Source organism: Rhododendron vialii, chromosome 13a, assembly GCF_030253575.1.
Source record: "Rhododendron vialii isolate Sample 1 chromosome 13a, ASM3025357v1".
Classification (NCBI taxonomy): Eukaryota; Viridiplantae; Streptophyta; class Magnoliopsida; order Ericales; family Ericaceae; genus Rhododendron; species Rhododendron vialii.
The window spans coordinates 4,403,000-4,416,874 of NC_080569.1; the positions used below are offsets into that span (position 1 = coordinate 4,403,000).

The 13,875-nt window shown below is 39.6% G+C and overlaps 2 protein-coding genes across 6 annotated transcripts; one reads left to right on the forward strand and one right to left on the reverse strand.

The window, feature by feature from the left end:
* The first annotated feature begins 1,101 nt into the window (after window positions 1–1,101).
* Window positions 1,102–8,665, forward strand: LOC131312914 (BRCA1-associated RING domain protein 1-like). 5 transcript variants are annotated; one of them, XM_058340936.1, is made up of 13 exons: window positions 1,102–1,255; window positions 1,376–1,429; window positions 1,974–2,044; window positions 3,109–3,177; window positions 3,312–3,670; window positions 4,723–5,094; window positions 5,221–5,321; window positions 5,883–6,069; window positions 6,172–6,281; window positions 7,059–7,143; window positions 7,326–7,491; window positions 7,654–7,772; window positions 8,125–8,665. In XM_058340936.1, the coding sequence occupies exons 1-13, from the start codon at window positions 1,167–1,169 to the stop codon at window positions 8,458–8,460; spliced, it is 2,118 nt and encodes a 705-aa protein (XP_058196919.1). In that variant the 5' UTR covers window positions 1,102–1,166; the 3' UTR covers window positions 8,461–8,665. The 5 variants fall into 5 exon arrangements, with proteins under 5 accessions (XP_058196919.1, XP_058196920.1, XP_058196921.1 ...); XM_058340937.1 differs by having other exon boundaries at window positions 1,103–1,255; window positions 4,759–5,094; XM_058340938.1 differs by lacking the exon at window positions 1,376–1,429 and having other exon boundaries at window positions 1,152–1,255.
* Window positions 8,666–8,718: 53 nt separating this feature from the next.
* On the reverse strand, window positions 8,719–13,015 carry LOC131312915 (protein NRT1/ PTR FAMILY 5.2-like). Its single transcript, XM_058340941.1, has 4 exons — window positions 12,822–13,015; window positions 10,708–10,925; window positions 9,991–10,562; window positions 8,719–9,704 (listed from the first exon to the last, which is right to left on the reverse strand). Exons 1-4 carry the CDS (start codon window positions 12,949–12,951, stop codon window positions 8,840–8,842), a joined length of 1,785 nt encoding a protein of 594 aa, XP_058196924.1. The 5' UTR covers window positions 12,952–13,015; the 3' UTR covers window positions 8,719–8,839.
* Window positions 13,016–13,875: the final 860 nt, after the last annotated feature.

Consider the following 13,875-nt stretch of genomic DNA (forward strand, 5'->3'; position numbering starts at 1 on the left):
CTATTAAATGAATTGGGGGATGGTGTATGTACAGTGATGTGTTGCGCATCTTCGAGTCGTTGGATCATGCATTCGACGGCTCAGATCTCATCTCGGTAATGAACGGTTCTCGATTGTTGGTTACCGGATGCACAATTCGACAGCTCGAAAGTGCGCAGTACGGTATCTGAGTCCACAGCACCAACCGAAGTCCCTATTAAATCTTTGATCTTTTTCGAAAGGTTTTTTTTTTAAAAAAAAATTGTTGATAAAAAAAAAAGTGATAAGCCATGTGCCGTGGCTGGGTTTGGGGTTTTACTCCATCGGTCACATTTTAAATGTTTTTTACAGAAATTCTACATTTTCAAACAAAAAAAGGGGAATGCTACGTACAAAGAAAACTTATCCCGAAAGTACCCCGAAAGCAGTAATTAATGGTTGAGAATCACTTTGATGATTGGGTCACATATATCAAAGTGAATCTCAACCATTGATTGTTGTTTTCGGAATATATTCGGGGTAAATTTTCTTTGTCCCTAACATTTCTGTTCTACTATAGTCTTGAAATTATGATATGTAAGCATTTACGAAGCTTCTTTGAGAATATTTCAGGTGCTATCAATTCTTATGATGCTAATCCCACTACTCGTTGATGGTCGATTTCGTTCCTCAGAAGTGCATGTTAGCTGATCGAAAACTCCCTGGGATAAAAAAAAAAAATTCTGGAGGATTGGAGTGGGGCACTTGCCCCGGTGGACGGTCCGGCCCTGCTGCGAAGGAATAAATTTTGTGTGCGTCTGGGGAAAGAGAAGAGAAAATCTTCTTTACAGGAATGCACTCAATTGTGACCGTTCAAAAATATTTTCGACAGTTAAGATACTAATGAATTTTTTGGGAAAAAAATTAATTGTTATCAATCATAATTAAAAATAAATCTCAACTATTAATTATGTTAACAAACGATTGAGATTACGTCACTCTATGAGCAACTTCGGTGAAAAACTATCTCCCGGGAAAATGCATGTAGCAGTTGAAAGGTCGCACGCAAAACGAAAACCATACCGCCTCCACCTCGATCCTAGACCCTCCCCCTACGAATGCAGTACCGTTTCTCTACTCTATACACTGATGGAGTAAGAGAGAGAAGTTGTAGTACGCTCCAGTATTCATCAGAGAGAACAGTACCAATGGCGGAATCTCCCAACAAGTTGCTCAACCCATCAGGGCTGCTTCTCCATTTCCAGAAACTCGGTCTCGAGCTCAAATGCCCTCTCTGGTACTGCTACTTTTTCACCCCACTCTCTCTCCACACAACGATCTTCTTCGTGTTACTATTGCAATTTGACGAATTGTGTATCTGAGTTGGTTTTTTTTCTCCGTTTTGTGAATTTCCCAGCCTAAACCTGCTTAACAGGCCTGTTTTGCTCCCATGCGATCACGTCTTTTGCGGGTTCGCTTCCTACTCTCTCTCTCTCTAGAATTATACATTTCTTGTCAGGAACGCTAGTATTGTACGCTTCTTGTGCGGGGCGGTCGCGGGATTTTATAAGTTTAGGTTGCCAATGCATTATAAAAGTACGACTCCATAAAAATATAATTAAATCCTTTTCGATTATAATAACGTCCCTATTTATTACACGAAAATAAAATTATTGCTAAAACTAAAAGCCTCAAAATACCGTGGTTTTCAAATTTTACTTTCTTTTAATTTTATTTTTCAATCATTACTCAATATTTTTTTCCGATCATTATCCTATTTCTATAATTATTAATTTTATTTAAAATATCTAGTTACTTTTTTCTTCTATCATTATCTTCGCACACATCAAAACTAAAATATCCAAAGTTACCAAACCAACAAAGTACGTTACTTTTCCAAAACTCTTGGTATAATAAAAGTGTGAAAACGAGGGTAGGGTAGGGTGATCGCCGGCCGGCTCATCCGCCCCTCGATCCTTCCTTGCTTCTTGTTGAATTTTGACATGATTGTTCAGTTTATGCATAACGAGATCGTCAGAGGCTGTGTCCGAGTGTTCTGTGTGCAAACAACCGTACGCTGATCGAGGTATGAATTTTACTCTTTCGCATTGTTTCGGTCGATGGAAAACAGCTACGTAAGTGCTTAATTTCCCTCGGTTTGGTAGTAGCTTAATATCCAACTCTAAAGCTTAAGCTATTAGGTTGAGAGATCCCAACATTACATTATGTCATCACTCATCCCATACACCAACCAATCCAATGTGTGATTGTATTCCTGGGCATCTCATCACGTACAGCCCTTTTGAAGTCTATCATGTATAGCCTCTTTTTTTAATCTATTATTGGGCAACCTTTTTTTGGTTGGCTCTGGGTGTGGATTGTAATTTTTTAATTTGTGGGTGGAAGCCCCCTCTTATACCAAGTGAAAATTTTATATCCAAATATTAAGTTATTAGGTGCAGAGCTCAACATTATATTAAATGATATTTAACCAAAAAAAACATTATATTAAATGATCACCTATTCCATACCCAAACGAGGGATACCCAAACAACGAGGGATTGTATTCCTTGACAAGTTTTCGTTTTGGTTCGCAAACTGTGTTACCTAGAAGGTGGATCCTACGCAATCAACAATAGTATTCTTGAAAGTAATTATACATCTCGCATGTTGATCACTGTTTCTACATTTTATTCCGTTATTACTCTGCTCTCTAAATTTTATGGTTTTTACGTTGGAAATTTGGATAAAAATTGGGGATCTATTGGCCCGCCAATTTTTTTTTTCCCGGAATGAATGTGTTCCGGATATGGGAAATTGCATTTGAAAATTTTGCAATATACTGAAGCATTAACAAAGGTTCCAAATTTGTTCCAAAGCGTAATTCTTGGATATTTGCATTCCTGGCAACACAATACCAAAATGCATATATAATCACCAAAGACCTCGAATGAGGATCAGAATTATCAGAATAATTGAAATTTGTATCAATGGATAAAGTTGCCATTATGTTTTGCTTGTCTTGAGGTCATTATTGCTTCACATTTGCTTTTAGGACACATTTAGAATCTATAGGAGAGAAAATTTTCAGTAAATCGAATTGGTTTATGCCAAGCCAGTGTGTAAAGAAATACCTCCACGTTGTTGCAGATGTAAGACCAGCACCCTACATGGAAAGTTTGGTTACCATCTATAAAAGCTCACATGCAACTTTCAGCAGTAAGCTCCTTCTGCCTGTTGTTTATGACAGCCCATTTATACCTGTTGACGAATTTCTATATATGCATTTTTATTTTAGATACTGTATTATTGGCAATAGAGTCTGGAATTTTTGACACTCTGTATTGCGGCAGATACTGGAAGGGTGACACAACAGTCCCCTCCTCCAATAAACACTTTTGTTGATAACGGATTGAAGGAGTTACCTGAAACACCTCAAGATGGAAATTCGAGCAACCGGTCATTGACAATGGCTGAACGACTTCAGGCTCTAATTAACCAATCTGTTGAAGGCAGGAGTAAGTTGACACAGAAATTTGAATCTGACAAATCAACTCCGCCAATCTCTAGTAAGGAGCAATGTGGAAAGTTTGAAGAGCCTGAAACAGAGGGAATGAATGTAAACCATGTCTTGAAGTCGTCACCGGGACCTCCTTCCTTTGATTTCAGAGTCAGAGAAGATGACCCCGGTGATCCTGTCAGCAGCACTTTTGTAAGACAATACTTGTAACTGTTTTGAGATTGTATAAATAATTCAAATTAGTTATTTATATTTTATACCCAATAGGTAACACCCTGCCTTTAGTACTTCTTTACACTGTATTCATTAAATATGTGTATTATATTGCTTGACTATGTCAACGTTGGAATAGTGATTGGCAGTTCGTTATCTGGATCGAGGACTTGGTAACAGGAAGGAAAAGGAAAAGGAAAAGGAAAAGGAAATGGAAAAGTTGAAGGATTGAACCGCCTTTAGCCGTTAGATCCTTTTAACTTTTGTGCTACCTTTTCTTTGCTCAATTCCTTGATCCAAATATGACCTTATAATTGTGCTCGTGATCATTTATTGTCGGGACTGGGGTTTCGCTATAAGCATACTTATTTGATGAATTGATGTAACCTATGTTGGTTTGGGGGTGGAGGTAGTGGTTTCACAAGAAGTTTGGAAAGGCAAATAAATGAGCATATCTGCTTTTGCATGCCAAAATTGGTTTAGCATCTGGAAATGAAAATTCATTGCAGTTGGTCCCTAGGAATTGGCCTTTTTCTGTAGCATTGAAAAATCATTGGAACCTAGTAAGAAGGACCTCGTACAACTTAGCTAACTGCAAATTTTTAATTGGAAACTTGGATACTGTTTCGTTGATTCACAGCCAAAGTTGGACGAGTTGAATCTTTGTGAGTTTGTGGGATAGAGGTAGCTGTTGGTGCCATTTTAGCAGTGACTGCTACTTGCTGTTGATGCCTTTGTGAGTTTGTGGGATAGAGGTAGCTGTTCAAAGATTCCACGCTAGGGTTTAGTTTAACTTCTACACTTCTATTAGTTTAGTAAGTAAAACCTCTGAATTGGACCGAATTGGCAGGAGATGCTGGAACCTCTAGGGCACCTTTTTGGCTGCATGGTTTCTTCTATTTCTCCTTTTGCTTTAAGTCAATTTAGTTTTTTAACGAAATTTGGATTATGCTTCCTAAACTGTTGTACATCAAGATGGAGCTTTGGAAGAGGTATCTGATATACATTTCGTATTCATCAAACGGATTTAGGTTGCTGAATTGAAGTGTGGATTGATATTTTCGCAGAGTACGCGAAAACATCCAGCTGAGACTATGGGATTAGTCGAGGACAACTCTGATAAGAGAGGAGGCGAAACGAATAACAGTACTTCACCTGGAACCCCAGAAAGTGATGCCAGGGACAGCAAAAGACGAAAGAAATCAAACCACGGGTCCTTTGATACGGAAATGAAAAGCAATGGTTGTACTCAACCAAATGTCCTTCAGTCTGAATTTGTAGCAACTTCAAAACTGGAATCTCAATTGGGAGAACTCTCCGGTGAAAGGCTGCCTAAAATATTGGATTCAAGGGATAAAAAAAGGAGTCGATGTGCTTTTTGCCAGACTGCTGACTTGACAGACGTGAGTTTCCATCTCAGTACGTTCTTGCTTCTTCATTCCTTCACTGATAAAATATACTTCTCCGACTTATGATTGTAAGCATTGCTCCTCAATTTACTATGTCGTATATCTGTTTGGTATTTTCAGATAACTGGGCCTATGTTACATTACGACAAGGGGAAGGAGGTGAAAGGACACAGAGCAACAAAAGCCAATGTTATACATGTTCACAAGACATGCATTGAATGGTGTGTTGTCTATGGGATTTTGTCGAGTCTTTGAAAGTAATACTGGTTTCAAGATGTGTTCAGAAACAGACAATTTCATCTATGATGATGTTGTGAAGACAGATTTATCTGACAAAAATTGGACTGATATTCATTGTTGTCAGAAGCAAAATCGAATATGAATTTGTTGTTTTCCTTTCATGGCTGGTGGGGCTTCAAATTTTCAGTTTGTTGCTGATTTGGGCATCTAGTAAATGATTTTCCCCCTCCTTTGCCCTGTCTATCCTTTTTTATGACCCTTTACTGGTTCTTCCTGGTTCTAGGGTTTAAATTAGTTAGAACTTGTTGTAATAGTGTTTTTGAAAGCTATTTTTAAATGCTTTGGGGTAAAATGTTCGAAGGTATTTTTAATCGTGTCATTGGGGACAAATTAGCAGTTTAAGTTGACCCTGACGGGCCTGACCTTGCATTGGCTATGAGAAATTATGCAGGAGATGTGATTATCATGATGCTGTGATGAATTTTCAATTTTACATCACAGGTTGATGTATTGGACTTACAATTTTTTTGCCCCAATCACAGGACACCTCAAGTTTATTTTATCGGTGAAACAATTAAAAAATTGAAGGAAGAGGTGGCAAGGGCTGCTAAGCTAAAATGCAGCAGGTGTGGGCTAAGAGGAGCACCTCTTGGTTGCTTTGAAAAGTCATGCCGCAAAAGTTATCATGTGCCTTGTGCGGTTAAAATTGATGATTGCAGATGGGACGTGGTGAGTAGTCTCTGTTTTACTGCAAGTTAAACACAAACACACCCCTCTTTGTCGAGTGACTTGAGCTTTATTTGTTGACGTTGCTCCTCTCACTCTCTTCAGGAGGACTTTCTGGTATTGTGCCCAAGTCATTCCTTTGTCAAATTTCCTCGTGAAAAGGCCCAGTTGGGGAAGCATGCCAGTGAAAAGCAAAATTTTGTGGCAACTGAAATGTAGGGTGGTCATTTTCTAAGATTTATCCTTTGGTAGTTGTTTCTAGTTAATAAAAAATGGCTTGTGAAACAATTCATTATGTTTCACACTTACAATTATACATGGGAATGGTTATATGAGTCTGGCTTTCTACTTCATGGTAATTGTGAGACACCTGGCAATGTTATGATCACTCAATTATTTTCTGTATTCTTTGGTTAAAGTGTGAGGATTTAGCAACAGATAAAACGTGCTCTCTTCCTTCCTTTCTTTCATTTTTTTGGTCTTTGCTATATATTCTGCAGGTCACTTATTTTCGCTAGAGTACACGTCCTCCCTTGTGTGTCCTCTATTGTAAAGGCAACTTTGTTTTTTGATACGTTCGCTTACATATATTTAGCAAAACACTGGATAAATACCATTGAATTCCTATTTTTCAGCAGCAAAGTGCTTGCTTCTGTTTTGTTAAGTTCTTTGTTTTATTTCCTGTTGGTCCGCCTCAAAAGTTTCTTCAGAATGTTTATACACATTTACCTATTTTCTTTCCTAAGATGTTTTCAGGTGGGTAAAGGCAATAACAAGATCTGATGTTTTACTGTTCGATAGGATTTCTAGACTGGAAATATTGTGCTATTAACAATCTATTTAGCGCTGTTTTCCTTGATTTAGCTGCTACGACTTTATCCCAAAATTTGGTTTGCAGGAGATGTTTCTTTTGATATAGCTATGTAAACTGCGTCTTTTTTAATTGACAACTTGTGGTTGGATATCTGATAACTTCATTGGTGTGAATGCAGAACCTCTAAACAGTCCAACTTTTGGGGGGACAAGGGAATGAAGAAATGGGTTTTTTGTGGATCTGCTCTGTCTGCCGAAGAAAAGGTTTGTAGAATAGTTATCTGGTCTATATGTGTGCATTACACAGTATGGGTCCATTGGATCAGACCACCGTATCCCCTTTTGTCACGGTATCAAAGTAGTTGACCATTAATAGTGTTGGCATGCGCGCTTCATTTACCAATTCTAGAGTAACCTAATTTTTCGTTCTGAATTCGGATGTGCAGTATCTTTTGGTCAAGTTTGCGGGCATTTGTGGTGCGACTGTGACCAAGTTCTGGAAACCAAATGTTACACATGTGGTTGCTGCAACAGATGCAAACGGTGCATGCAGTAGGACATTTAAAGTTCTCAAGGCAATTTTGCACGGAAGATGGATCCTTAAGACTGACTGTGAGCCCTATAATCTTTTCCCCTGTGTATTTCACTTTGAATTGAAAATGTTAAATCTTTGTTGTATTTTGTGGTACAACATTATGGTCAACCTTGTGTTGTTTTTTGTGTACCGAAAACAAACTGTTAATTCATGACCATTTGGTTTCTGTGGGATTGCAGGGATAAAAGCATGCATGGAAGCTATGCATCCTGTGGATGAAGAACCTTATGAAGTTAGTCTTGACAATCATGGCCATTGTGATGGGCCAAAAACTGGCAGACTAAGAGCCTTGGGTAATGTAAGTTCACACAGTTACCCAAAAAAAAAGTTCACACAGTTTTGGAAAGATTACGAATGCATATATCCAACAATCTGACATTTCTACATAATTGGTGGTGGTTGTTTTTTTTGCATGTGGCTCATCATAGTCTAACATGTAGATCACTCCCAGTCTGGAATATAGTTTGAGCCATATGATAAAATTGACGTGCCTGTGTGAGCTTCTGCTGTGTAGTTTTTGTGCAGTCCGCTACTTAGTGGATCTGCATCATCTTTGCTTGATCTTATAGATTTGAGTTTCTTCTTTGGCATTTATTTACATACATATTCAAGTTTATATGACAATCTTAACATTTGAACTTCTGCTGTAGGTACCAAAGCTCTTCAATGGCTTGGATTTTTATTTTAGCGGAGACTTTGAACCAGATTACAAGGAAGACCTCCTAGATTTGGTTATTACTGCAGGAGGTACAGTAAATGAAATCAAGGAACAGTTATTGGCACCAAGTCATGAAGCCCAAGCAACTCCTTCAGTGTCTCTAGTTGTTTATAACAATGAATGCAGACAGGATGATGAAGGTTCCATTGTGTTCAAAAGACGAGGAGCGGCAGAAAATTTGGCCCATGAAATTGGGTCCAAGGTCATTGCGCACACATGGCTATTGGAGTCAATGGCTGCACACGAGTTGCAGCCTCTTGCTTTCTGATAAAGGATTCTACTATACATATTTTTTGGTTGTCATTAGTGTCTAATGACCAAGTTAAATATACACCGTTCTTACGATGGATTGTAAAGTCTAGACTGGGATTACCAATCTCATAGATGAATATTTCGGTTCGTTTTGTTTAGGGCCACCGAATATTTGTGCTACTTTCCATGGATTCAGAGTTACGTAAGATGGATTTTTGATCCATGTGCTACGATGATAGAACTGTTCCCATTTATCAGGAAAGATGGAACAATGGACCTTAAATCTTTTAACATCATCATTTGACATTTCTATGCCTTTTCTTTCATATACAATGGGCATTATTTCAATAATCTTTGTATTTGTTTCTAAGAAGCAAATGAAACATGCCGGAACCTTATTTTGAGTGGTTTGGCGAACCTACAATGGCTTCTTGCAACTCTTTTCCGCGTTCGTTGTCCAGCTCTGCGTTATACACGAAGAACTTGGAAATAACCAGAAAGAAGAGAAGGTTGAGAAAGCTCAGCACAGCATAAAAAGCGTAGTAATAGTCCAGACGAGAGGCATTTAGGTTGTCCAGAACCCAACCCGGGTGGCCGTGTCTCTTTGTAAAATGAGCCACCATCGATAAAAGGAAGCTGCTGAGAAAATTCCCAACTCCCAAGCTGATGGCGAAATAGGCAGTGCCAAGGCTTTTCATTCCCTCCGGTGCCTGGTCGTAGAAGAATTCGAGCTTTGCGACGTCCAAAAAGTTGTCGGCCACCCCCATTAGTGCAAATTGAGGGAGGAGAATGAAGATGCTAAGAGGTACGATTTGGTGTTTTTCCGTAATGCCATGTGATTTTGCAACACTCAATCTCTTTCTCTCAGCTAAGCAAGAGACGACTGTGATGACGACGTGCAATACTAGGCCAATTCCCATTCTCTGCAGTAGTGAGATCCCTCTCGGGTTTTTCGTGTACTTTCGGATTGCAGGGACAAAGAGTCGGTCGTAGAGGACAATGCTGACCAACATGAAGATGGTTATGAACGCTGTGAGACAGCCAGGGGGGATTTCGAAATTGGGACCCATGCTCCTCACCAGTGTGGTGCCTTGCTTGATGTAAAGTGTGTTTATCTGTGCTCCCAGGGCACTGGGTATGAATGTTGCAATTAGAATTGGAATCATTTTTATCATTTGCTTGGTTTCTTCAACTTGGGTTACTGGGCATAGGTTCCATGGTGTACTTGGTCCACTCTTTACGGCAGCTTTGTCAAGAAGTCTGCAGGAAGTGAGACAGATAGGTGATGAAACAAGTAGGAAAATTGCATTATGTTACACTTATTTGTCATTTCTTGCCATGAAATTTCTGGCAAAGGTGTCTTGTGTGGCATTATCATTACTCCAAGTGTGTATAGGTTTTTTTTTTGTGTGTGTTTGTAACTCAAGTGTCCAAGTTAGCTTACGTGCATCTCGACTAATTTCTGAGGGACCAATCCCACCGCCCACTTGCGGAGGTCCTAATAAAAGTAGACTGCCCCCAAATGTGTACAAGTTGAGGGACATACCTTAATGAAGGGGTGGAGTCAATTCTGAACTTTCCAGGTTTGGAGTACTCATCCAAGCTCAGCTCATAAAGCTCTTTTGGGTCATTTGGGACAACCTTTTCCCACTTCCTCACCGTAGCCACCAAAACCCTAGCCATCTTAGTAAATGGACTCCCTGAAGGAGGTTTGTGTCTATAGTAAGGTGTGCCCAAAAGAAAGATCAGTATCGACACGGCCAGCCCTACTGTTGGGAGGGTATAGCCCACAGTCCAGCCCACATTGTCCTGTATATATATGAGGAAAGTATTGGAGAAAAGGATGCCAAAGAAGATGCTGAACATCCACCAATTGAAGAAGGAGAGCTTGTGGATCCTCTCCCTGGGCTCGAATTGGTCGAATTGGTCCGCGCCCATGGTCGAGATGTTGGGCTTGGTTCCGCCGGTTCCGACAGCTATTATGTACAACGCACAGTAGAAGATGCCCACTTGAAACGGCGAGGCCCGTTTGTCGCAGTCGTAGTCTTGTACCTCATGGCTGCATGATGGAGGTCTCAGGGCTGGCAGCGAAACTGCAAGAGTCACTAAGCACATTCCCTGGTTTACGGTAGGAGAAGCATATAGTTGGCGTTACACAAACAGAAAAGAATAGCGAAAAAACGATGATAGTATATGATTGAGTTGCGAGTCTATCACTCTAAACAAAGAATGTGTCACATAAATGGTGAATGAGTATATATACCACAAGGTAAATGCCTGAGGCGATGATGAAAGTCCAGTAACGGCCGAGATGAGCGTCGGCGACGTAGGCACCCAGAAGCGGCATCATCCAAACAGTCCCCACCCAGTTTGTGACATTGTTTGCTGATTTCACAGTGCCCTCGTGCAGTTTCCTTGTCAAGTACAGCACCAGATTTGATGCAATCCCATAATATGCCATCCTTTCAAACAATTCATATGCTACCCCAATAAAAGGAAAAAAAGAAGCAGCAGAAAAGATAAAATGGTGAATAGGGGGTGATATATATAGCAATCTGGTTGATAAAATCTGAGGAAATTAGAAAGCTGGAGCTGGGATTTGATAGGGTTGCAACTTGCAAGTTAATGATTATGGTGTCCTTGTTCGTTTCGGGGTTTCAAAAGTCAAAATCCTTAGGCATGGTCTTTAATAATTTTTTTTTTCTCTCTCCACTCATTACTTTCAAAAAATTTCCTAAAAACCTAAACGGAACACGGCTCTTCTGTGGAGGATACAAGTTGAAGGAAAGAAACACTACACGTGAAAAACCATATGTTAGACCATTAAAGGACACCGGTACAGAACAGATCACAATGAATCTCATAGACCGATGGAGGCACAACAGGCAGCTATGCTGTTCATATGAGACCCATTGCAGGTCCAATAACGTGATCCAACCCGTTCATTTCATTCGGCTTTGTTGAGATTGTAGTGCTCGAAAACTTAGATTGATCGGACATCAGTGCCAAGTGAACAAAACACATTAGGTTTTTTGGAAAAAAATCAACAGCTTCTATGATTTTGAGAATAAACTAAAAAACAGGCGTGTTACATTCATGTTGGTACTAATGCCCGATCAACATATTTTTTTACAAGCATAACCGAATTGACGAGATGATCAACATGAACGATTTGGAACATGTTTTTAGGGCTGGGATGGGACCCATATGACAGGCACAACAGCGTCCAGTCCAAGGCCAGTAGCATGTGGACTCATAAAAAATGAATAGTAGCATGTGGACTCATAAAAAATGAATGGCTGTGAGTTCTGTCGTACATTTGGATACATTCCATAGTTAAAAAAATAAAAGTATTTTTTTTAATCGAAGGTGGTGTATTGTGAGAGAATGACTTGTCTTGTAAAACACGAAATAAGTACTTAAAAAAATAAGAAATTTAGCGGAACGGGACGTCAAGAATTAAGCATTTGAGATCAAACTTCTACAGAGGAGACAAGTTAGGAAAGAAACACTCCATGTGAAAAACCATTTGTTTAGGCCATTAAAGACACCGGTACAGAACAGATCACAATGAATCTCATAGACCGATGGAGGCACAACAGGCTGCTATGCTGCTCATATGAGCCCCATTGCGGGTCCAATAACGTGATCCAATCCGTTCATTTCATTCGGTATTGTCGAGTTTGTAGTGCTCGAAAACTTAGGATTATCAGACATCAGTACCAAGTGAACAAAACGCATTTGTTATTTTGGAAAAAAAAAAAAAAAATCAACTGCTTCTATGATTTTGAGAATGAACTAAAAAACAAGCGTGTTTCATTCATGTTGGTTCCGATGCCTGATCAACATTTTTTTTTTACAAGCATAACCTATTTGACGAGATGATCAAAATGAACGATTTGGAACATGTTTTTAGGGCTGGGACGGGACCCATATGACAGGCACAACAGGGTCCAGTCCAAGGCCAGTAGCATGTGGACTTCATAAAAAATAAATGGCTGTGAATTCTGTGGTTCATATTGATACATTCCGTAGTTATTTTCTCTGTTTCTAAACTTGCAGTTAGCACCACAAGCTCGGCATAGAGGCACATGGATTTTCGGCACAGAGAATCATGTCTCCACAACTATTGGTTCTTAACATCCATTACAGACCTCGGATACAGATAATGAGCAAATTTACGAATAACGGACTGCGAAAACTCGAACGGATTCGAAAACAACCCCAAATCCAGCAACTAAGAAATTTTAGAATTGGGAGCTAGAAAAGTTCCCAGAATACCAAATATGGACCAGCCACTTTGGATTAAGGGAATTTTTCTTTTCAAACTCTTGAGTCCAGAGAGAGAGAGAGAGAAGGGTAGTAGTAATAGTATACCAACAATGAAGGAGCAAGCTTTCCATCTCCCAGTTTTTGATCTTAGGACAGGTCTGCCCTTTAGATCCAGTGTCCCATCCTCTGTGTAATCCACAGCACCTTTCTCCTCCTCCTCTACTCTTGTCACCATTTTTGGTTTGGATAGAGAAGCCACTGACCAAGAGTCCTTCAGTTGCTCATCACTTTGAGCTACATGTATAGGCTTTTATAGACGTACGTACCACGAAGTGGGTGGTTGGGTTCATCGGTTAAAACTTAGGCTCCGTTTGTTTCGAAATTAAACATTTTTTCCAAAATTATTTTACCCACTTTACGGTGTTGGGTTAAAAGGCCGGTAGACACAATGCTCGTAAGTCATTTTTGCAACTTCTGCGTTGCGCCATCGCTTAGCCCCTCGTCCCCGTGACTCCGTCGACCCCACACCAGCTATCAAGCCATATTCCCTCATTTCCTCTACTCCCACCTGGTCTTTGACTTGGTCTTACCTCTGTTTTTTTTTTTTTTTGGAGGGGGGCGGTGGCGGCGTCCTACCTCTGTTCTGAAACATATTTTTCATGGTTAACCAAACACCAGAAAATAACTTGTAAAAAGATTTCTTTCTGCGAAATCATTTTACATGAAAAATATTTTCCATTTTAAAATGTTTTACTTCGAAACATACGGAGCCTTAATTCTTCTGATCAAGGCTTAGGTTCAAGTATTTAGAGCTATTTGAATAATTGTTCAGTGCCCCCAGGCACCACGTGGTGGTGCCCCAAACTCTTCTCTGCCACACATTTGTGTGGGCTTCACATACTTTGTAGCTGTTTGAATAATTTTTCGAGCTGTTTAGTGCTCCTCGTACGCAGTGAAACTTTAACTTCGGCCCCGACAAGATGTTGTAGAGTCTCATGCAAATGGCTATGTAGTGCTGAGAGCAATACTATCTAGCATATACGTGTAGAGTAACTTGTTTATATATTCATTTTAAGCTTGAACAAAAAATATATATAGCATCCAGTAATTATAAGCATATCATAAAGCAAAAAGAATTTCACGCTCTAGATTTTGTTTG

What these genes read in the sequence shown, in the direction of transcription:
- LOC131312914 (XM_058340936.1), top strand. Translation starts at nt 1,167, where the DNA reads ATGGCGGAATCTCCCAACAAGTTGCTCAACCCATCAGGGCTGCTTCTC. An exon ending in AATTTTGTGGCAACTGAAAT is followed by an intron (nt 6,282 to 7,058) that starts GTAGGGTGGTCA and finishes GTGTGAATGCAG; the next exon opens with AACCTCTAAACAGTCCAACT. An exon ending in GACTAAGAGCCTTGGGTAAT is followed by an intron (nt 7,773 to 8,124) that starts GTAAGTTCACAC and finishes CTTCTGCTGTAG; the next exon opens with GTACCAAAGCTCTTCAATGG.
- LOC131312915 (XM_058340941.1), bottom strand. Translation starts at nt 12,951, where the DNA reads ATGGTGACAAGAGTAGAGGAGGAGGAGAAAGGTGCTGTGGATTACACA. An exon ending in AGCTTGCTCCTTCATTGTTG is followed by an intron (nt 10,926 to 12,821) that starts GTATACTATTAC and finishes TTATTGGGGTAG; the next exon opens with CATATGAATTGTTTGAAAGG. An exon ending in GACTCCACCCCTTCATTAAG is followed by an intron (nt 9,705 to 9,990) that starts GTATGTCCCTCA and finishes CACTTCCTGCAG; the next exon opens with ACTTCTTGACAAAGCTGCCG.